The sequence below is a fragment of the Lygodium microphyllum genome, chromosome 8, assembly GCF_053477565.2.
Source record: "Lygodium microphyllum isolate KBCC chromosome 8, Lygodium_microphyllum_v1.1.10, whole genome shotgun sequence".
Lineage (NCBI taxonomy): Eukaryota > Viridiplantae > Streptophyta > Polypodiopsida > Schizaeales > Lygodiaceae > Lygodium > Lygodium microphyllum.
Genome location: NC_141142.1, coordinates 35,473,863 through 35,498,276, shown reverse-complemented (window position 1 = coordinate 35,498,276; position 24,414 = coordinate 35,473,863). Strand labels below are relative to the sequence as shown.

The following is a 24,414-nucleotide window of genomic DNA, read 5'->3' as shown; positions in this document are numbered from 1 at the left end:
CACCATCCATTGAACAATTCTACTAGCTCATTGTACAGAGAAAATAAGAAGTGCATCCTTGTGTCTGAAACCCAATCTAGCTTGCAATTCCTTTAGTTTAAGTATGCTTTTCCAAAATCTGGCCTTGTGTCAGAAACTAGCTTCAATGGTACTCCAAGCCACCCCTTGGCATCGTTGTTGCTACTGCTTCTAGTATTTCTTTACGATTATGAGAGCTGCACTAACTGGACACAAAAGAACCTTGAACTGCTCTAAAACTTGAAGTTTCAGCCACTAGCAGTCCATAAACGACAACTTGTTCTTGAGAACCTACTCTCACAGATTGGCTTTGCGTTGCGTGATAACTTGGCCATTGGTTGCCCTCACTGTAGTGACTAACAGGCCATTAGATCTGACCAGATCTGCCACGAAAGCATCAATTCTCTCCATAAAACTGGAAAAACCACCGGAACACAGTCCAAGACAGCTGCCAACAGCAACACCAGTGCTCTTTGCAGAGAGAGAAAGCTGCACACAGCCTGCACACAAGCCTAACTGAAAGTATACCCTGTCCGAAGCAGCCCACACCTGTTACTAGCACAGCACAACCCTTTCCAAGCCTGCACACTGCTGTCCAGCCTTCTCCATGCCTAAAGGAGATTAGAAAGCAGCCTGTCTTTGCATGCATACTGCAGAGGAGTGAGAAACCTATCCATGATACTGGAAAAACAGCCATGATACTTCTCTAATCAGCACAACGGCTAACTTGCATGCTACAATTGCATCAAAAATTACCATGGTCTCCCCAAAACTGGCATGCTCACTTACATTTTTTTCAGTGTCTTCCTTGATGCCTTTGCATTAAAACCATATTTTTATCTCGATATGTTAAATTCCAATGTTCTAGCCCAAACTCTGGCCCTACTTCCCGAGTTCAATATTCTAATTGAAACTTTGGCACTAACATTCATAAAGCCCCTTTTCTTTGTTCCCTTAGTAGCCTCATGAAGAGTAGGGAAATCCTCAGCCTTCAACATCTTCCAATGGATGGAGAGGGAAGAAACTGCCCCCCTGCTTGGAGCAGCCCCCCTACTTGGGCCAGCTTACCTGACATGGAAGCTGACTTGACCGGAACAGCGCTGATGTGATCCAACAGCCTCCCAACAAACACACAACATTGATGCTGCCTGCCTGGTCTAATGTTCTGCTGATCTGACGCTGCCTATCAAATGATCACTTCTGCCCCCGCTGCGCAACATCCCCCCATAGTTGATAACATACATCTGATACTTCCATACGTGTACAAGTATGAAGTATAATTGAAGTATGATTCAGACCCCCAGGCTGAATCATACATTGCCCTAATTTTTTCTTAAAAGCCTAGAAAAATATAAGAATGATAAGTTGAACCTTATTATGAATTGTAGACATTTCAACAAAGCTTACACTTTGAAAAACACGCATAAAAGACATTGAAATTTGACAAGGGGACTGTATGAATTTTGAGATTATAATTAGCCCACTAAGGTCACAAAATGTCATGATTCCCAACTCATAAATTATAAATAGACCACTAAGATTACAAAATGTCACAACTCATAATACATCATAGTACTCTAGACTCTAGACAACCCAAGAGACTAAAGAGACAAGGATCAAGACTCAAGATTGTAGACCTGGTCTGGTGCCCCGTCGTCATCGCCTGGTCGTCGTCTCCTGCAGCCGCCTTCTGGCTGTCACCCGTGGGCCCGTCGCCTGCCTCTGAAGCCCCGTCGGCTATGGCTGAGTCCCCCGCCCTGCTGTCTGCAGGCCCATCGACTGCGTCCCCCGCCCTGCTGTCACCCACCTGAACTGCGGGCTCTGCGCCTGCTTTTCGCCTGTTCGCCCTGTGCGTTAGGGTTTCAGCTGATGCCTGGCCCCTGCCCTGCGCCCCCGACTGTCCCCCTCTGCTGTCGACTGCCAGCCCTGTGTTCTGCCCTCCTGCCCCTGCACTATTAGGGTTGTGCCCTTCCACACGCGTTATTGGGACAGGCCACGACTGAGGCCGACAAGTAAAGCTCAGGTTTCATCGGCTGTGCTTGCAGAATATGCCCCTGGACAGTGCCTCTATACAGAAAAGAGAGAGAGAGAGAGAGAGAGAGAGAGAGAGAGAGGCCTGCGTGTATCTGCCTCCTGTGAGCTCTTCACTCGGCCTCTGACCGGCATACGTACTGATACAATATAGCTGGCCTGGATCTGGCTTTTATAGACCAAACGGTGGCAGCTCTTGGTTCGGATTCTGATATCGAGGAACCAGAGGATATGGTTCCGTGCACAGAGGAGATGCCCCCTGCTCCTGACTTCCAACCTACGGGCAAACGCACCAAGCATACTTCGGCCGAGACAATGGATCATCAGGATCGTTCCTATGCTCAGGTTGCTTCTGATTCTGTGGACTCTCAGGATGTTGACTGGGAGCATTTGCTGGAGTTTGCCAACACTCTGCTTGGCGATTATGTTCAACATAATCAGCAAGTCTTTTCTGACTCTGCAACGGAAGATGTTCTAGAAGCCACTGTGGACCCGAAACATGTCTTGCGCTCCTTTTCAGTGTTTTATGAACGTGCTGTGATACTCTTCTTCACTGGTCGGATCCCACTGCTTTCCCGTATTCGCCAGTGGCTGCACAGTCTGCTACAAGGGGAATGTGTTGAAGAGATTTTTGTTGGGCCCCGAGGTTTTTTTGAGGTGCTGTTGAATTTTGAGACGCACCATGCTGCTCTCCTGTCTAAACTACCATTGTTCATTGATCGCCGTTTGGTCCATGTTGTGCCATGGCGCCCAATGGCAGATTTCCAGCGCCTGCTGCAACGTGAATGCCCTATGTGGGTTGAAGTGGAAAACTGTCCGGCTGTTTATTGGCCACCGTTAAAGAACGCCATGGCCGATGTGGGCATTGTTCTGGTCCCCCCAAGCCTAAGGGCCATGAATCGCAACCGTCTGTGTATGTTATGGGACACTACTAGGAAAAGGCCTGCTTGGTTACGTATTAATTGCTCTGGCATGCATCCTTTACATTTTCGTTTGAAATGGGGCAACTTTGCAGGACATTGCTTTTCGTGTGGAAAATTGGGGCATTTTATGGCTAAATGCCCAGAGAAGCACCACACTTCAGATGCCGAGCATGTTGCGCTGCCCATGGAAGATATGGTGTGTGATGCTCCGTCGCAGGATGCCACCCAGCCACCTAAAGTTTTGGATAAAGGTAAACAACAGGTCTCGGGTTTGGATTCCCGTGGCAATGGCAAGGTAGATGTACGCACAAAAAAAGGCAACAGGCTTGTTGCTGGAATGGTGGATGCTGTGCCTACTGCCTCACCAGATTCCATGCGTACGTATATGCGCAGGAAAGAAATGTTGTCTTCAGAGCACTCTGCTCCTACTATGGTTTCCTCTGCTCCCCGTCAACAGCCACCTAGGAGAGTGTATTCGGATGGTCCAAAGGGTCCACCTGCTAAGCTTGCTTTTGATACTAGAGGTAATCTCATTACCCCATGGGATCGTCGTTATCCCCGTTCCATCCCCAAGACAACGGATATGCCATCTACCTCCAAATCTGGTCGTCAGAACTCTTTTGCCGTGTTAGCTGATTTTTTGGATGAGGGAGTCCTGGACATTCTCGCACAAAAGGTCAAATCAAGGCAAGCTGTGCGTCGCACCTGATTTTCTTTTGAATACACATGAAGATAGCCACGTGGAATGTGCGAGGAATTTGTTCTTGCCACAAGCAACATGCCATGTGGACTGTATTGCATGAGAATCAGTGGGATGTCTTGTGTGCTGTTGAGCACAAGAGTCACGGTGAAACAAGAAAAGTTGTGGATTGCCATGGCTTTCGTTTGTTCTATGCACAGACACATGCCAGGCAGTATTCTGGGGTGCTTATGATTGTACATGAAAAATATCAGCCGGTTCTTATTAAGAATGATGTACATGGCCGCTTTGTGGCGATTGAAGTTTTATTCAAAGGAGAGATCTTATGGTTACTTGGCCTCTATGCTCCGAATAATCCTTTATCTCACCAGGAGCTTTGGCATACTTTGCAGACTTCCTTGTCCCTTGGCAAACGGGGTTTTTTGATGGGGGATTTCAATATGTGTGTTGATTCTGTGAGAGTGCGCAACGGAAGAGGAAATACGAACACGGAGGGACAGAGAGAGAGAAAGCAGAAAATAAGGAAGAGAAATCCGCACTGACTGAAATGAATGCTGAATACACTGAAATGGACTGATCAGTCCCTGCACGCAGCCCACAGCATCAGTGAGGGCACCAGATCAGGCTGATGACGATGGCAGCACCACCACGGGGGAGAAGGAGTGTCGGAATCTGCAAGAAAACAACTGACCAAGTGGGGAGAGGGGCTACCAATAAATAGGCAACGGACAAACCCTAACCCTAACCCTAAAATGGGCGCAAACCCTAAAATGGGCGCAAACCCTAAAAGTGCCCTAAAATGGGCGCCCCACAACAGTGACCAAAAAGGTGGCCGGGCAGCCAGTGGCTACACACTAAAAGAGGCCAAAAAGAAATACACAACCTAAGACAGCCAGTCAAGAGTGACTAGCCTCCCCCATCATAACACATGACAGACATGTCAAAGCTCCTAATGTCCTCGTCTGACTCAGACTGAGGCTCACAGGCAGGAGATGACAAGGCATGACAAACATGACTGCTAACACCCCCTCTCAAATCCTGGATGTGGCTGAAGGCCGAAGAGGAAATAGATCCTGGGGTGGCAAGAGGAATGCCAATGTCGATGAAGTCCGTCGAAGTAGACTGCCGCTGAAGGAGCTCCTCACGATCCTGGAAATCCCCCTCTAAAACACTAGGGGCCAGGGAATCCACAGCCGCATCACCGAGATCGTCCCCCTCTGAAAGGGATGGGGGGTACGAGGAAACCACCGGAGGAGAAGGTGGGGGATGGGAAGGAACCTGTGGAATAGAAGGTGCACAAGCGGGAATGGGTGTAGCAATAGACTGCCTCGGAGGACCCTGCATCAAAGAAGGGGAATGGAGCCTGTAAAGCCCGCTCTCCTGCCAACCTGTAGATAAGACAGCTCCTGTAGAAGAATCCTCAAGAACAACGGCATGCTCGGTGAAAATCACTCGTGTGCCAAGCCTTGTAAGGCCATAAACTGAGAGGAGGGGAAGGCCTAAGTCCGGAACATGTAGGGCCTGTGAAAGGAAGCGCGTAGGTCAGTCTGTAAACAAAGGCAATGTGCCAACACCACTAATAGGCACCAATAAAAGGTCACCAACAGTGACTGAACCCTCTGATGGACGGAGATCTTGTAACAAATCACCTCGGGGAGTCATATGACTCGAAGCACCACTGTCCACTAACCAAGGCTGCGCAGAAGACACTGCAGCCACAGAAGAAGGATCCTCCTCCAAAGCATGGATATGAAGGAACACTAACTCATGGGTAACAGCTGGTGTAGAGGTAGAACAAGGCTCCGATGTAGATCCACCCTTCGCTCCTGGACGAAGGTGAGGGTACTTCTTCCAGAATTTCTCCTCGGGATGTGTCCCTTTCCCACAGTGTGGGCACTTCAGGCTCTCTGAATCTGAGTCAGAGCCTGAAGAACTATCCTTCTTCTTAGCCTTTGACTTCTTCTTCTTCTTCTGTCCTCCCGAACCTGCAACAAAGGCTCTAGTGGAGTCGGATCCACTAGCACTGACCTCTCTGAGTCGCTCGTCATGCTCCAAGACAAGCGGGGATAGCTCCTCCCATAGAAGCTTCTCACGGGTCCTCGATGTAAGAAGGCTGGTGTAGAAGACATCAAACCGAGGCGATGGCAGCTGAGTCAAGAGAATCATAGCCATGTCTTCAGAAGATATCGTCCGACCGAGGGATGCAAGCTCATCCCTCATATCCTGTAATCTGTTGATGTGGTCCTTCATGGAAGGACTATCATCAATAGCGAGCATCCGCAACTTCTTTTCAAGAGATATCCGGTGGGCAAACGTCTTCTGTTGATAGAGAGACACGAGCTTTCTCCACACATTTGCTACAGTCTTCAACGTGTGAACATGAACAAGGACAGAATCCTGCAAACTCAGAAAGAGGAAAGATCTGGCTCTAGAATTAAGCCGATCCCATAAGGCTGCACGATCCATAGATGTCCCATCTGCGGGATCCACCATAGGCCGGGGAAGAGGAACAGAAACAAGCTCCCAAAGATCGAAGGAGTCCAAGATACACTCCACCTTGCAGGACCATAGAGAAAAGTTGGAGCCATCCAACCGGTCCTCTTTGGGCAGCTAAGGAAGTACGGGTACCTGTACAGGGGGTACCAAAGGCTGTATCTTCGGCCCACTGGAAGGGGCTCGCCGAGATACATGAATAGAAGGGGGACGGGAAAGAGAAATAGACTCCGGACGACGGTCCTCGTGATAGAAATCACGCCTCCGTTCAGATGAATGTCGAGACAAAAGCTCATCATCTGAGTCATCAAAACCTGTAGACTGATGATAAGACATCTTCCAATCTGCAAAATACCAAAACACAACAAGGGAAGGTTGCCGGTGCCGAAACACAAACACCAGAAGCTCCTGAGCTCGCCGCCTTGCACAGAACGCAAGGATAATGTCAAACGCAAATGCTGATGATGCAATCACCACAGAAAAACAGCTGCCTGCCTGAAAACGCAGCCTGGGAAGAAGTCGCCAGCAGGAAAAGAGCTGCCGGACGATGGAACAACAGCCAGAACAGCAAGGCGCAGGCTGGAAGGGTGTCGCCCAGCTGGAGGAGGGCCGCCCAGGCTGAAAACGCAGGCAGGAAGAGGGTGGTGATGACGTGGCAGCCACTGGAGAAGGCGCCAGCAGCAAACGCAAATTTGTTGATACCAAAACAGGCCGCCCTGATCAAGGAGATGGTGCAGAGGATGACGCCTTAGCTGTTGGAGACGTCTTGACCAGCAAACGCAGAGTTGTGGGTGTTCTCCCGCGTAAAACTCAGCTCTGTGTACTCTCAGTTTGGCGATGATACCATGTGAGAGTGCGCAACGGAAGAGGAAATACGAACACAGAGGGAGAGAGAGAGAGAGAAAGCAGAAAATAAGGAAGAGAAATCTGCACTGACTGAAATGAATGCTGAATACACTGAAATGGACTGATCAGTCCCTGCACGCAGCCCACAGCGTCAGTGAGGGCACCAGATCAGGCTGATGACGATGGCAGCACCACCACGGGGGAGAAGGAGTGTCGGAATCTGCAAGAAGACAACTGACCGAGTGGGGAGAGGGGCTGCCAATAAATAGGCAATGGACAAACCCTAACCCTAACCCTAAAATGGGCGCAAACCCTAAAATGGGCGCAAACCCTAAAAGTGCCCTAAAATGGGCGCAAACCCTAAAAGTGCCCTAAAATGGGCGCCCCACAACAGTGACCAAAAAGGTGGCCGGGCAGCCAGTGGCTGCCCACTAAAAGAGGCCAAAAAGAAATACACAACCTAAGACAGCCAGTCAAGAGTGACTAGCCTCCCCCATCATAACACATGACAGACATGTCAGAGCTCCTAATGTCCTCGTCTGACTCAGACTGAGGCTCACAGGCAGGAGATGACAAGGCATGACAAACATGACTGCTAACAGATTCTTCACAATCCACATCAAAGCATTTGGTAATGGATGCACCGGAAAGTCGTATGTGGCAGGAGTTGCCTCTTGTCGTTCTTAAGCAAGATCTCTGGTCTTGGCTGCACCCTTCTTCTACAGGGTTTACTTTCCATTCTACCCAGTATGCAACAACATGGTCGCGGTTAGACCACATATACATCATGCAGAATGATGATTTCCTTCCTGAGATGCTCGAAATGAAAGTGTTGCAACAATATGCCTTGTCGGACCATTTCCCTCTCCAGCTTTGCACAACCCATTGCACCTTTCAAGCAATTTCTGGATAGACTCCCTTTGCGTTTCAACTCATCTTATTTGAAGCATGCAATCTTTCAGGGCTATATGCAGCAATTGATTGATCGATTCTTATTGGATTTCTCATCTCAGGGCACTGCTTCGTTTGAAAGATTGCTCTCTAATATGCAGCGGGTTTCTCGGCAGTATGGGATCCATCATGCCTCTCTTTGTCGGCAGCGTCGACAAGCAGCGGAGGACCTGCTGGCTTTGGTTCGTTCTTTGCTGGTGGACACTCCAGATGATGTATTTCTGCTGTCACTGGCAATGCGTCTGGCTGATCTTATTAAAGAGTTTCAGTTGAAATCTTATCAGCAGGTCAAATTGCAACATCTGACGAAGACTTTGCAAGATAGTGCTTGTCAGACTCATAAGTTCTTTCGAGCTCTCCATGCCTCTCCTGCTCGAGAGAATATGACTAGACTCCAGGATAGTGCTTGTCAGACTCATAAGTTCTTTCGAGCTCTCCATGCCTCTCCTGCTCGAGAGAATATGACTAGACTCCAGGATGCCGAAGGTCAAATGGTCCTTGATCCGCAGACTATTGTGAATATGTGTAGGAATTATTTCCTCGATCTTTTTGGTTCCACTTCTCCTCCTTCGGGCCAAATTGCTCATGCTCGTTCAGTTTTTTATGATCTCGTCCGCAATCAGGTTCCGCAAGACATGCAATCTACTCTGGAGGCAGATATTTATGAGATGGAGGTTATGGATGTTCTGTTACACTTGCCCAAGGATAAAAGTCCTGGCTGGGATGGTCTCACCAATGAGATCTTTGAGATTTTTTCCACCCAGCTCGCGAAACCATTGACGACTTTGTTTCAGCAGGTGTGGGAAACGGGAATCATGCCTTCCTCATGGAAAGGTCTTATTAAACTGCTTCCAAAAGTTTCTTCGCCGTCTATATTGAAACAGTGGCGCCCAATTTCTTTGATGGGTTCTATGTATAAAATCTTTTCCAAAGTAATGGCGAATCGGCTCCATACGCATCTTCTTGCCATTGTGCATCCTCTCCAATATGGTTTCATTAAGGGCAGAAACATTTTGCACAATGTATTAAATACGCAACTGGCGATTGATTATGCAAGGCATTCTAATAAGGAGGTCGTACTGGTTCAATTGGACCTGGAAAAGGCTTTTGATTATCTAGACTGGTCTTTCATTGCAGAACTTATGTCTACTATGGGCTTTGGTGCTCTGATGTCTCGTCTAATCTACACTATCAGTGCTGCAGCGTCTTCGCGAGTCGTGCTGAATGGAGGCGTTACCAAGCCAATTGTCCTTGCCCGCTCTGTCAGACAGGGGTGCTCTTTGAGTCCTCTCTTCTTTGCCCTTGCGACTCATCTAGTTCTTTCGATGTTATCTCACATGGCAGCTTCTACTCAATTGGCTGGATTGTCGCTTCCCTCTGGAAAGCACTTCATTAGTCAATCCTTGGCTGATGACAGCTTTATAATTCTACGTGCGGCCAAGGATAACCTTTGCAAAGCATTAGATGTTTGGGCTCTCTTTGGTCAAGCTTCCGGTCTTCGCATCAACACTTTGAAATCAGCCATTCTCAGCTGCACGGAGTCGAATTTGTAGTCATTGGACTGGCAAGGAATGGTTGTTCCCCGTGGCTCCATTGTCAAGTATCTTGGGTACCCTTTGGGTGTTGATGTTTCCCCAAAGCAACTACTACAGTGGTTTCACAGAAACTGGCCGCTAAGTTTTTGTATTGGAAGTCTCAGGCCTGGCCCTTCCATGTTCGCCTCAAAGTAGCCCAGACAATTATGTTGCCAATGCTCACATATTTTTTGCCATTGCTGCCCTGGGATACTGCTACACTGAATGCTCTTACTCAGTCTATTCGTTTTATGTTATGGAAGAAGGATTCCTTGCATACAGGCATTTCCTGGATTTCTTAGTCGCATGCGTGCACCCCCAAACGCATGGGTGGAGGGGCTATTTTAGATGCCCAAACTCATATGGGGCACTCCGTTGGTCTCTTTTTCACGCCATGTGCTCGGATCATCATCCATGGGTCATTATAGCCCGTTATTTTCTTGAGGATCACGGGCTTCTGCATGGTAATACTCAAATCCGGAGTTCTTGGTGGCATGTTCTTAATGCCGATTCTCGGTTCTCCAGTTCTTCTTCATCTCTGCTTGCCCATTTGGTGTATTCCTAGAGACTGGTCCTCTGGAAGGCTCAGTGGCATCCAGCGGAGGATCGCTTAGCTACTAATTCTTTTCAATTGGAATTGTTGACAATCTCGCGGTTAATTTTGTGGGAAGGTAAACATGAGTTTCGACCAAAATTCAACCGCATGGCACGTTTGGGCTTAACTTTGGTAGCGGATGCCACCCTTGCCAGTCGCAATGTGTTGATATCGTTTCGTACAGCCAGGAGGCTTTTCAGGATCCCTCGTGGATACAGGTATTTATAAGAACAACTTTTGATGGTGCTCCAGAGCAAACAACCCTTTCCTACCCTTGCTACGGATCATCCATGGCAGGACTGGGACTTTCCAGGCCGGCTGAATTTAGAAAAGGATTCAACTAACCAGGTGTATCATCTTCTGATTAAAGATCGTCAATGGTTGGTTACTAAAGCTAATACTCTATGGGGATTGCATAAATCCCGGTCATGGTGGAGGGTAATTGTGATGGAGGGCTGGTTGAACAAGACACCCTTCAAATATAAGGTCTTTCTTTGGAGGGTGATGATTGGTGGTCTTCCGCTTGCTTCAGCTCTTTCCAAGCGGCGAATCTCCAACGGCAACTGTTTCTTTTGCACCACCACTGTGGAATCCGCCCGTCATCGTTTTATTTCTTGCCCCCTCGCTCAAAATATCTGGTCATTCTTGTCAGCCGTTTGGCGAGCGGTGGTTGGTTTCTCGCTCAAAATATCTGGTCATTCTTGTCAGCCGTTTGGCGAGCGGTGGTTGGGTTTTTGTGCAGCCCAAATATCCCACACCGACACAGCCACATATGAAGATCTTGTTTCACTTACTTCGATATTGGGGCTGTTGGCATAACTGGACCATTCGGAATGCTTTTCTTTTTTATTCTGCCTATAATGTTCAGCGGCATATTGCTCGGCTTAAAGGTCTCTTGTATTGGCAGATAGATATTCTCCGGCACTCTGACATGCTCCCTCGGGAGGACTTACGTCCCTGGTATATGGCAATTTCCTCTGTGTCTTTGCCATGACTTTGTAACTCTTTGGTTGTCTGGTTCTTATAGAGAGTCAATGTGTACACACGATGGGGTAGAGCCATCATGTATCTTGTAATCATACAAACTTGTACCTTTTTCGTAATTAATACAATTACCTTTTACGAAAAAAAAAAGATTATAGACCTAGTGTGGTATGTGCTACTCAAGATGACCCATTTTTATCTCCAGCATCATCCTCCTCATCCTCCACCTCATCCTATGGCACACTAGAGGTACCAACACTCAATGCACCTACAATCACATGAGCTGAATTTTCATCATCTTCCTCTCATTTCCTGCAAATCAAGTAGCCATTCATCATCCTTTTCCTCATTTAGCATTTCCGAGGTCTCTTCTACCTTATCAAATCCTCTTCTATGTATTCTTTGGCTCAAGCTTGTTCCTTTTCCTAATATGAATGAGAGAAAAACTGCTCCAATTTCTCTCACATGGTGAAGCACAAGTACCTTGAGACAAAATCCTAACTACCAAGCATTGCAAATTTGGTGTCTATGCCCCAAAGTTTCCCACCATTTTACACCTTGATGCATCCTCTTCTCATCCTTTGCAATTGGACGTGCAAATGCACCTAACTCAGACTTATACTTATCCAATTCATCATATGACCCCCTTAAGCACTTACATCATAGTTTCTAACACATTCAACTACATCCATCCAACCCTCACTCACCTCCATGTCACTCTCAGGATTCTTTGCTCTCCAAATAGAATGGAGCATAAAAGCAGCAGCATGTAATGGACACTACATCATGTTCCATAGGTCTAACAAAAAGCCTTGACTTGCTATAGATTAGATGCATCAAAAACTTCAAGACTTTCAATTTTTTCTATCACGCAAGATGCAAAATCTTTAAAAGTAGAGCACATAGCTTACAATCATCTTGGCATTGGTCCAAAATGAAGAACCCAAGACAATAGATCAAACCTGCAAAGCCTTGGCACTTCTACTCGCTTTCTTTTGGCAGTACTCATCACTAACAACCATGCGGTGCAATCCATTGAAGAATCTCACATCCAACATGTTTGCCAAAATGATAAACATATAAGCAAACTGAGTTTGTGATGGTTTAAGCAATTCTTTTGAATTGAACTCTCTATACAAAGCAAAATTTGTATTTTTTTGTGTGACCAATGTCAACACTTTACAGCTTCTTCCAAAACATGCTTCACCCAAGAAAGTTCTCTAATATTCTCAAACAACGAATCAAGGCAATGGCATGTGCAACAAGTGTAAAAAATGGTTGGCCACTCTTGCTCAACCAAGTGGCCAACATGAACACAATTGATTTCATTGTCCATGCACACTTGAACTACATTTTGAGGCCCCACTTCAAGAATGGCACTCTTAAGAACTTCAAAGATATACTCACCTAACTTATACTGACCACTTGTATCAATTGATCGCAAGAATGTGGAACCAAACATACATGAAACCATTACATTGATAATGGGTTGACAACATGTATCAGACCATGAATCACAAACAATGCTGCAGCCATATATTTTCCATTTCTCTCTAAGATCAAGCAAATATCTTCGCACACATTTGACCCCATCATCCAATTCTACGGTGCACAAGTGATGGTATGAAGGGACCTAAAAGCTTGGGCCAACATTTCCAATTGCCTTCACCATGTCAAGAAAGGACTGCTCATCTTCCAATGAGGAATGTCCTCTACATAAAAGAAACCAATGAAGGAAAATTGATGTCTCTCTTCTTGTTTGTATGTCCCAACTTTGAAAGAAGGGGCCTTCCCTAGCATTAGCTTTGCACTTTTTAGGCATCATTAGCTTTGCACTTATTAGGCATCATTCCATGAGCATCAATAGCTTGAGAGGAACAAGCAACCACATTGGCACTAGCACTTCTTGATGCATCTCCCAAATCAGAAACCTTTGCATCCAATGGATCCTATAAACTCATGGGAGCACTTATATGCACTCTACAAATTGCATCTTTTACATCTTGGGGTGCACTAGAGCCTTTATCAACCCCAAATCCCTTCAGCCCCAAGATGTGGGCACGATTATGAGCGGGGCCACCATTCCTTGAGTGGCAACGATATTTGCACTGGATAGTACACTGTCAAATTGCCACTCTTTTCCTTGCTTTCGAAGCATAGTGACTTGTGACCTGAAAAACTCAAATCAAAGAGAGAGAGGATGGGGCTGAGCAGTCAGCAGTGAGCCCACTGCCCAGTGCACAAGTTGAGCACAATGCACACACTGCCCTGTTTTCACATGGGCCGAACACGATGCCCTGAACCTGAATTTCTGCATACGCTGCCCTGGTTCAGCACAGGCTGATAACTGAATCTTGCTGGTTGCACATGAACTGGCTGAGGTTTGAACATGCAAACTGCGTACATAGGAAAAGTGCAGGAAACAGTGACGAAAACCGCCCAAAATAGGTTGCCAGGCAAAAAGCATTGATTTGGGGCAGTCGTGGTTTTTTTACTTCATGCCTTTTAAAAAGCAATGTATAAAATGTCATTTCATACCTTTTCATACCCAACACAGACATCTAGTATGACCAATCGTATGTATCAGAATCCAGCTATGCAACCAGCCATCTCCCAGCTTGGTTGCCTGGTCATCCCATCACCTCCCAGCTTGGTCACTTTTGCTTCTGCTGCTGGTCATCCACCATCTTCAAGGGACACATCTGCCACTTGCTACCCGCCTACCACCCCCTGCATGATGATGAACAACAGTTCCTCTGATCTCCCTCTCTCCAAGAATGCGTGATGATGCAATGATACAAGTGAGAGTGGAGTGGGTCAAATAAATAGACCATTGGGATGAGACCCAAGACAAGAGGTTGGCTGTAAATGAACCACCTAGTTGGCCACTCAAGTGCCCAATAACAAGCATAAATAAAGTGCCTAGAACCCATGAAATGCACACTACTAATGCATAGCTCATGACACTATCAACTTTCCACTGACCATACATGATTACATCTGAACACCATGCCCAAGAGCTCAGGTTCTAGATGTAAGTTTTCAATTTAAAACATTACTATGTGATTGTTAGAATTTTAAGTTCTTTCACATTCTAGTGCTGTAATCCCCGTCTTGAAAACACAGCAATCAACCCTGATTGCACTCTAATAGAGTCAAATAAAGCATATCAAATAGCCAATACATATCACCAAGTAAGCAAGCAACATGGTTTTCACTACATGTAATGCCAATGTATAATTATCAAAATGGTACTTATAAGAAAAGAAGCAAACATAACTAAAGAAACACAACTCTCTACAACAGTGATCATAGAAGTCTCAAAACTAAAATAATGTAAGCACATCGTACATTTATCAAAACTAAAAACATCCAAACCTCTAGATATCTGAGTGAATTTATACTTAGAAAGTAGAAGCACCACCCCCTTCTTCAGCATTAGGCAATGCTCAAAATCTATGCTTTACAGAACCTGACTAGGACCTCATTGAAGTCCATCCAATTGAAAAGCATAAAAGTTGTAACAAGTGAGGTGATTCTACCAAATCATATTCCTCCATATCACAGCAAGTGATAAATAGTTTTGAAACTTTACCAAACAGCAATGGGAAGCTTTATCTTGACCTTCCTATCCTAATATACCAACAACAATTTAGAAACCAAGATCTCATCAAATTCCTCAACCTCTGATTGCAACTCATTCATGATATCCTCAGGCACATCATCACAAAAAATGCCTAAGAAGACTCACAAATAAAGCATTGTGAATCTTCCAACAATTTGGTAACTTCAACCTATAAGCCACCTCATTGATCCTCTATAGGACCTGAAAAGGATCATAATACCTTATGTTGAGCTTGGGGAAAAGACACATTGTACCCTACATTTTCTTTAATCTAGCCTTCTCAAAGCATGGCAAAATCCAATCACCCTCTACAAATTCTAAAGCCCTACAGTGACTATCTACTTTCTTGTACTTCGATTGAATCTTTTGGAGAGCTGATTTCACTTTAGCATACACTTCATCCATACTCTCAACTTATCTATCAACCTAAAACATCTCATCTTTTGTGTGCAAAATGGTGGGACTTTCTTCCCCCCTTCCAAAATTTCAAATAGTGCCTTGCCAATGGAACTATTCTAGAGTGCAAAAATTGGCAAAGGTTAAATGTAATAGTTGAAATCCAACTGTTCTATGATCATTTGTGGATCAGAAACAAAGGGAAACTATTGCAAAATGAAGAAAACCCAATCAAAAACTGCCAGAAACAGCAAAACAGCCTGTAAAAATAGTCGCCCAGCCACAATTAAGGGTAGAAAATGAAAAATGCAGGCTGGTTGAGCATTTAATGCGGCACACTGATGAGTGCAGGCTGTAATACTAGTGCAGGCTGAAAACGTAGGGTGCTGTGAACCTTTGACAAGCTGAAAATGATCAGCAAAACACGTCGCCTGATCAGCAAAAGGGAAGGACCTGTAACTAACAGAGAAATCGCAGTAAGAACCTAGATCATGCAATTTGATACCATGTTGGAAGTGGTGCAGCAATGGAAGCATAGACAAGTGCTGAAATAAACTACTGAGGACACGGCAAAAGGGAAAGAAAACAAAAGAGCACTACAAATGAGGAGAACTCAGAGATGTGCTCGAGAAATGGAACCCACATACCAAACACCAGACAATCACGTACAACAATGAGTCATTGGCTGCATGGGCTCTAGCACCGGCTCCTCTCTCCAACGGGAAGACCACCTAAACAATGTTGATGACTCTATGTGTGGAGGAGAAGGAGCCCAATAAATAGGCACAAAATATGCCATATATAGCAACTGGTCAACCACACAAATAACCACAATAAAATGCCTAAAATAGAGACGAGTGTGCCCAATCCATATGACATACACAGACTCACACATGAGCTGACAATCCAATCCTGCTAACATGAAGCCACATTGCAGTCCACCCTAATGGGACAGTATCAAGAAGATCATTCTACCTTAGATGAGGAAGCTCTCTTGTTTTGCATAGACAAAAAAGTTAAACTGATAAACACTTAGGATAACATTTCCCAAGAAGAAAGGAAAAAATAAGCTCTTTATCGGACTTAACAATCCAAGTGAAAATGTGCACAAGGGGTGAGTACACAACCAACTAGATAGTCTATAATGTCCAACCATATGCAACTTTAAATGGGAAGTGTCAAACCCCATACGAAAAAAAAGCATCTTCCCTCCTCATGTGCTCAAGGCTACATTGTAATCTCTCCAATCTCCCCCAAGCACATGAATCATTTCTATCGAAAAACTAGAGAGAATCTCTGCAGTACATATAGCCTGCAAATCAAAGGTATGATCACATCTCACACTACAAATGAACAAACCAACAAAACTAGCTCAAGCTCCCATTTGTGACAAATTACAATATCTCCCAATCCACTCTATCTGCGACGAGAAAGTCTGGCATGGAATCATGCGATACTGCTAACAATTAAATGAGAAAGGGTTGGGATCCCTAAATATTCTTATATCCACATGTGGGGCCTCTGTCTGTGACCTAGGCAATACTCATCAACATGAGCTAATTGGAAGATTTTCTCCTTACCATTGTACACCAATAATCCAACTTGGCTATAAATGGTTCACGAGTATACTGTTTTGAGAAGATAATAGAAATGGGTATGGTAGCTCAGCTTGTGCTTTTCATCCAAAATCGTTCTGAGAAGATAATACAAGAGTGTACAGTATCTCAGCTTGCTTTTTTCATCCAGAAATTTACATGTCGTGGTATCAGACTGAAGTTGTGCGAGTGGTATGCTGCCTAGGGAAACCTTTGTGGGAGGTTGGGTGAGAACCAAATCCAGAATTTCATTCATAACAGCAGGCTGCTGGTGATCCCAATCCATCACGTCGATCTATTCTTAGCAATTTTTGACTGTCATCATTTGCACCCGGTCTTATGGAACCTGCAAAATGTCCCTTGTTTATAGAGGGAAGATGACAATACAGCACTGTTACATTATAATATTATGGAACTATACATGCATAGGGGGGAGATTTGAGAAGAATAAATCACCGCATTGAAATACGATGTATGAATGGTGCACTAGGACTCATTTCAAGAGGAAACATACTACGAAAATACCACAACTTCTTACGGGGCTCGTATGTCTACTAACCAACCTTTAGTCAGTGCTTTAAAGGGTACCTCACACTGGACAATTAATCATTAAGTAATCAATCATACAATGTACATGCATGTTTGTTGTACAATACTAGCAATATGTAGGAGTTTCTATAGATTTCAACAACCAATGGCCAGAAAACATAGAACAACTTGCACTAACAATCACCAAACAACGTGTTACAATATTGAAAGTTTTCTTTTCAAATTATCTTGAAAATCCAAGATCCTGAATCGTTTAAATGTTCTGAAGACGGTGAACCATGTCCTCAAATGGTACAGCATTTACCTTTGTATAACATATATTGGATACAATAGCGACCCCATGCTAACAATCAAATGCATAGAGAATAAGACCTGCAAAAATAAACTCCAAGAATCACTTGCATGAGAGTATGTACTTCCTGCCCTCATCTCTCTACCTTCCCTCGCTTCCTCACTCCCTTCCTCCAACAGTGGCTTTGTGCTGACAATCATACTGATACACAAAATCACTTGTACAAGCAAATCGGCCAGAATACCATGCACAAGAGGTCGTACTCCCTCCCTTCCTCACTCCTCTTCCTACAAACTAATGATCAGAATCGTACCACACTAACTAAGAGAATTTCTTTTCTCGGACCTCCGGTTTAAGTTTTCATATTATTATTTCTTCTTCATGTAAAAACGAACGTTTCTGTTAGTAATTGAAGGCCCATCAGACTACAAAACCAAAGGTCCAGCGCAGAGGGTGCACAACCACCAGTCCATCCTCTTCTATCATGAAGTAAGGTATGTGCTCCCCAAACGCATCCTCTCTTACCAAACATGTACCCTTATTCAGCACTTTGAACAGCCCCACCGGAAATTCCCTTTTCCCCTACCATACTCCAGCTCAGTTCTTGTCTCTTTATTTCTTTTGAAAGAAGGTGTCGCTATGTATAATACTCCAAAGAATTTTACAAAGAACTACATGCTCAACAGTCTAGCTAGAGCTGTCCGAATATCAGAAGACACTCATATACAAGCCTGCCAAGGCAGACTGGGGGGGGGGGGGGGGGGGGGGGGGATGGTCGCGGCTGCAGTTGGGAATTGTTGGGTTGTGGGTTTTGTTTTGGGGTTTATATTGCCACTTGAGTCCCCCCTCTTGCATCATGAAAACAATCCATGGCCACCCTAGGTGAGGATGAACTGGTGCCAAAGCTCCTATTAGTGCACAGAGTCACCCTATATAGCTAATCCCAATGCCCATAGAGTGAGTGGATAATGGATGTTCAAAGCTTTGCGAAAGCTGCATATACCAACAAGCTATCGCCATTAAAAATCATCTAATAGGGTGCGGCGGTTGGGGGGGTGGGGATATATCGTGGGGTGGGAGTGGAATGGGGTGCTGGTGGGCTAGGGTGGGGTGGGTTGGTTTATATCGTCACCTACACCCACCCTCTTGCGTCATGAAAGCTCGAACCCGTCACGCCTCTGCTGCCGTTGCACCCATCCAGCGCTACCATCGCGCCCACCCACAGCCTCCCCTACCGCCCACAACATTCGCCTCCCCCGCTGCCCAGCCTTCCCTCGCCCTCCGTCTAGTCGCGCTGCGCTGCCCTACAGCAGACGCGCTATGCCCACTTGTTGAATGCTGAAATTACTAGATTTCTTGGTTGATTTTTATTGTTTTTGAGGCTTGAATGGTTTATTTTTGATGGATTTTGAGTGATGTTTAGTTGTTTTGGAAGTGTTTGAGAGTGATTTGGATGATACTGATTATGTTTTGGAAGCTCAAAATGATTCTTAGTAGAAATATGAGGCTTTGTGATGTTTTGATAGGTTCTGTTGAGGTTCTGATTGGTTTTGATACCTTCTGTTTACCTTCTATTTTGTCCTCATTTTCCTCTGTATGAAGCATGGATTGATGATTAATGAAGGTTGAGGTCTTTTGAAAGCTTATTGAATAGTTTTTGATAGTTTGGAATGGTCCGGGTTGTCTCCGTATGTAGTATGGACTAATCCGTACGGTGCGGTACGGTACGTATCCGTACAATTTAGTACAAAAAAATAGACACTTTTTGGCCACTTTACTTTAGGTCTACAACTTTCTTTTTTTCTTTTTCCTTTCTTTTTTTGTTCTTCTTTTTTTGCTCAGATGAGTACATGGATGAGTCTACATGGGCTACAGATTGACAGACTACCCCCCTTTGACTATAGCCTGGATTGCCCTACACTTGACCTAAGCCGATCAGAGCTAAACCATGTGATCAGAGCAGACATACTAAAGTTAGATACGGAGAAGACCTGGATCCGACCCCCCTCCCCCCATGGCACGAGGATGGCACACTACCAGACCCACTTCCTTCAGGTATCTGAGGATGGTTTCATCACCCGACCCAATTACATAGACACACAGCTGCCTCATGGACTACGCACAGTTATTGGCCAGATCCGCACCTCATCCCACCACCTGAGGATTGAGATAGGCATATGGGAGGGTATACAGACAGAGGAAAGCATATGCCCACTATGCGACAGAGAGCCAGAGACAGAGGAACACTACATCTGCCGATGCACTGTACATTATGATATACGAGGTAGATACCACTGTCTGTTTCGAGAGGGTTTTTGACCCCTGAGACGGATCATGCAGTTTGAGGATCAGAGATGCTTGGGATTCTTCCTCTTGGAGCTCCAGAGGCGCAGAGCAACAATTCTACCGAGTAGGAGGCCCCCACAGCTCGGCTCACATAGACAAAGAGCAGTCACTGACTTTTTCACTAATACACGACAGAGTATGGCAGATACCACTACTACTGCCACACAGCCTACAAGAGTACATCATCATTGGACCTCATCTTCTGTAGGTGTCCCTTTGGATAGAGCAGTGGCACTTAGCCGGTCTAGGCGCCCACATCCACCCGGACAAAGGCCTAGACATCCACACCACAGACAAATTAAAGCCATCATTGAGCGCCACAGGAGACAGATGCCGAGACGCCTCAGCCATGCAGAGATACACCTCCTTAGAGGACAAACATCTCATTGATGGAGAGTCTTCCTTTTTCTACTTTTACTTTTAGATCATTGACATGTTTCCCTTTTATAGGACACTATTTCATTTTTTCTGTCTTATAGCCATGTTTTTCATCTTTTCTCGTTCCAGATGAGAAACACACCATCATTGTATGTATTGCTTTGGTCTCATAGGCCACATTGGCCTTTTAGAGACGTTAATATACTCTCTCTCTCTCTCTCTCTCTCTCTCTCTCTCTAGCCTCTTCCTCTCTCTAGTTGCACTAGTACCACGTACGAAAGGTTTGATACTATACCATACTTTGGATACCATACCTTACGTATTAGTACCATAAGGTACCAACTTAATGGATGCATCTTTCCCATTTGAACTGCACTTTGGGACGAGCTAAATGCTCCTTATATTAATATGATTCTCCCATGAGATTAGGTTATTTGAGATTCAAACAATTTCTCTCAACCTTCTCTCTCTCAAGCCCACACTTCTCTTATTCGTATGATCATGCATGTATGATGTATCCACTCCCATCTATGTAGTTATAAGTTGTAGGTAGCAATAGCGCATGTTGCGCATTCCGCATTAGGTTTTGGCATGTTAACCTCAAGTACTCATCTTATATGCTCTAATAGCATTGCTATTTAGATTTGAAATATCTATTCCATTATCTTTTGTCTAAAATAATCAAGTTATTTTTTTGTCGTACTAGTATCGTACCATACCTTATAAAATCTTAAGATACCATTTAATACCGTATTTTATCGTACCGTACCATATCATATCTTTCGTACCTGACAACTATGGGAATGGTTTTAGTATGAGTTATGAGGTTCTGTTGTTCTCTATTGACATTTTGTAACCCTCTGTAGACCTTCTATAGAGCCTTTGTTCCTGCTCTGTTCCTGTTCTGTTCTTTTCTGTAGATCTTCTGTAAGTGTTCTGTGATATGAGAGCGTACTTTGGGAAAGTTTTCTAACATTTGGAAAGGATAAATCTAAGTTTAAAAGAGCTAAAAAAATGGAAGAAGCAGCTGTTGAAGACTGAAGAGAAGACTGAAGTGAAGTGACAGTAGTGAGCTATGAAGAGACACTGTAGTAGCTCTAGTGCCCTTTCATACCTCCCATGCCTCTTGGGAGGTGCATCCACGACCAAGAGAGGATTATTATGAGTGATTATTGAGTATTGTAGTGAGGAGATGTACTATTGATTGAGAGAGAGAGAGAGAGAGAGAGAGAGAGAGAAATAGAGAGAGAGAGAGAGAGGATTTTTTTTTTTGGAGAGAGACTGCGCGAGGTCGAGAGGCGATGGCGGCGACGGACCTTCGTCGGCTGCCTGCGACCCCGTCGCCTGCGCCCCCGTGGTCTGCCAGCGCTCCCGTCAACTGCGCCTTCGTCGCCTGAGTTCCTGAGCCCCGTTGGCATAGCCCCCGTCGTCTACCTGCACCCCCCTCGTCTGCGCCCTAGTCGCCTGAGCCACCGCCGCCTGCCCGCGCTACGTCAGCCGCCGTTTGGCCTCTGTCCGTCTGCCTCCGCAGGTCCACGTCTTCGCCTGGGTGCCTCTGTGCGTGCCCGTGAGCGAGACAAAGCTCGTCAGCGAGGAGTCGCCTGCGCCCTGGAGCCATAGCTTGTACTCCCGCTGCCTGTTCCGTTCGCCGTCATCTGCAGTCCCGTCGCCTTCTCCTGCAGGCCCGTAGCCTGCATCTCAGAGGCCCGCCAGTTGCGTACTTTGCCCTGCTGTCGCCAGTCGGATCTGCAGCCTCCGCTAAGACAGCAGTATGGCTGGCCTGGATATGGATTTTCTTGAACGGACTGTGGCAGCCCTTGGCCCTGACTCCGACGCAGAGGAGCCAGAGGATATGGTGCCATGCACGGAGGAGCTGCCTCCGGGTTCTGAACTGCCAGGTTCTGAACTGCCGCCTGCGGGCAAACGTTCTAAGCATACTTCAGATGAGCCAATGGGTTCTCAGGACCGTTCCTATGCGCAAGTGGCCTCTGATCCTGTGGATTCGCAAGACATTGACTGGGAACATTTACTAGACTTTGCCAACACTCTGCTTGGCGAATATGTACAGCATAATAATGAATCCTTTTCTGAAGCAGGAACGGATGATGTCTTGGAAGCCACGGTGGATCCCAAATCAGTCTTGAGATCCTTCTCGGTATTTTATGAGCGTGCAGTTATACTTTTCTTCACTGGCAGGATCCCAGTCCTGTCGCATATTCGCCAGTGGATGCATCATGTATTGCAAGGGGAGTGTGTTGAGGAGATCTTCATTGGACCTCGCGGCTTTTATGAGGTGCTGTTGAAATCGGAAACGCATAGAGCTGAGCTCCTGTCCAAGTTGCCACTATTCTTCGATCGCCGCTTGGTCCATGTTGTGCCATGGCGTCCCATGGCCGACTTCCAGCGTCTGCTTCAATGAGAATGCCCGGTGTGGGTGGAAGTCGAAAATTGCCCGGCGGTATATTGGCCAATGTTGAAGGATGCGATGGCGGTTGTGGGCACAGTGCTGGTTCCCCCCAGTCTCAGGGCAATGAACCGCAACCGTTTATGCATGTTATGGGACACGGCCAGGAAAAGGCCTGCCTGGCTTCGCCTCAATTGTTCAGGCATGCATCCTTTGCATTTCCGCTTGAAATGGGGTAACTTTGCGGGCCACTGTTTTTCATGTGGTAAATTGGGGCATTTCATGGCTGAATGCCCTCAAAGGCAATCGTCTTCGGAGAATGCGCAAGTTGTGCTGCCCAAGGATGACATGGTGCTGGATGCCCCGCCCCAGAAAGACCTTCAGTCCCCTCATGTCATGGATCAAGGCAAACAACACGTCCTGGGTTTGGACTCCCGTCACACTGATTGGATTGAGGCACGTCCCAAAAAAGGTAAACAGTTGGATGCAGGCCGGGCGGATCCTGGGCTTACTGCTTCTCCGGATTCCGTGCGCACGTATACGCGCAGAAAAGAAATGGTTACTTCACAGCAGGCTGCGCGTAATACGGCCTCGTCTGCCCCCCGTAATCAGTCTCCAAGGAAAGTCTCTACCGACGGGCCCAAAGGCCCTCCTGCTCAGCTGGAGTTTGATGCCAAAGGTAATGTCATTACACCCTGGGATCGGGGTTATCCCCGCCCCGCTCCCAAGGCAGTGGATGTCCCTTCTACCTCTAAAGCAGGTCGCCAGAACTCGTTTGCAGTATTGGCTGATTTTCTGGATGAGGGCGTCTTGGATGCTCTCGCGGAAAAGGTGAAATCGAGGCAACAGGTGCCTCGTTCCTGACTTCCTTCTTTGAAGATATATGAAGATAGTTTCGAGAAATGTGCGAGGCATTTGCTCTCGCCACAGGCAACATGCCATGTTGACCGTCTTGCATGAGAACCAGTGGGATGTATTGGATTCTGGGGATTTCATGAAAGAAAGAGACATACTCGGAATGCCTTTCTTTGGATTCAGCCTCTAAAGTCCCGGCACATATTGTGAGGGTTAAAGGCTTCTTGCATCGGCAGATACATCTCCTTCGGCACTCAGGCGTACTCCCTCGGGAGACCTTTCTTCCCTGGCATATGGCAATTTCCTCTGCGGCTTTGTCATGACTTTTGTAACTCTTTTGTAGTTTAGTACTGGAGCCTTTACACATGATGGCTTACTGTCATCATGTATCTTGTAACCAAGTAAACTTGTATTTTTTTTCGTAATTAATACAATTACCCTTTACGAAAAAAAAAAAAAGAGAGAGAGAGAATCAAAGATAGCCAATTCTATCAAAACAATATATCTTTCTATGAGAGATTGAGAGAGAGAACTATGAAGACAATGAAGATGAATCATATGTGATTATTTACATTTAAAAGTAGTGTCTTTCTTTTGTGTTCTTGTTAGTTTTGATGGATTCTATGAAGATGTTGAAGAATATGATTGATTCTATCAAATCCGTGGGAGATATCTATTATGATGATGCGTGAAGATTTGTTCTTTTCCTTGTTGTAGTTCTCTAAAGAATGAAATAAAAGCTTGTTGATATTACAAGATAGATTTTCTTGCAGTAGAAATGCTTTTTCCTTAGTGTCTCTCTTGGGGCTCCACCACCCCTCTCCTATCAGCTCCCGTCAGCTCCCCCCTCCTCCAGCTC

At 45.7% G+C, this 24,414-nt stretch overlaps 1 protein-coding gene across 2 annotated transcripts in view; it reads right to left on the bottom strand.

Moving 5' to 3' along the window:
* LOC148032147 (diacylglycerol O-acyltransferase 1-like) overlaps positions 1-24,414 on the bottom strand; it is a 219,509-nt gene that overhangs the window by 79,299 nt on the left and 115,796 nt on the right. For both annotated transcript variants that reach the window (XM_087682786.1, XM_087682785.1), the window contains one exon: positions 17,585-17,652. In XM_087682786.1, coding sequence (XP_087538912.1) covers positions 17,585-17,652 — 68 coding nt within the window. The remainder of the gene's footprint in view (positions 1-17,584; positions 17,653-24,414) is intronic.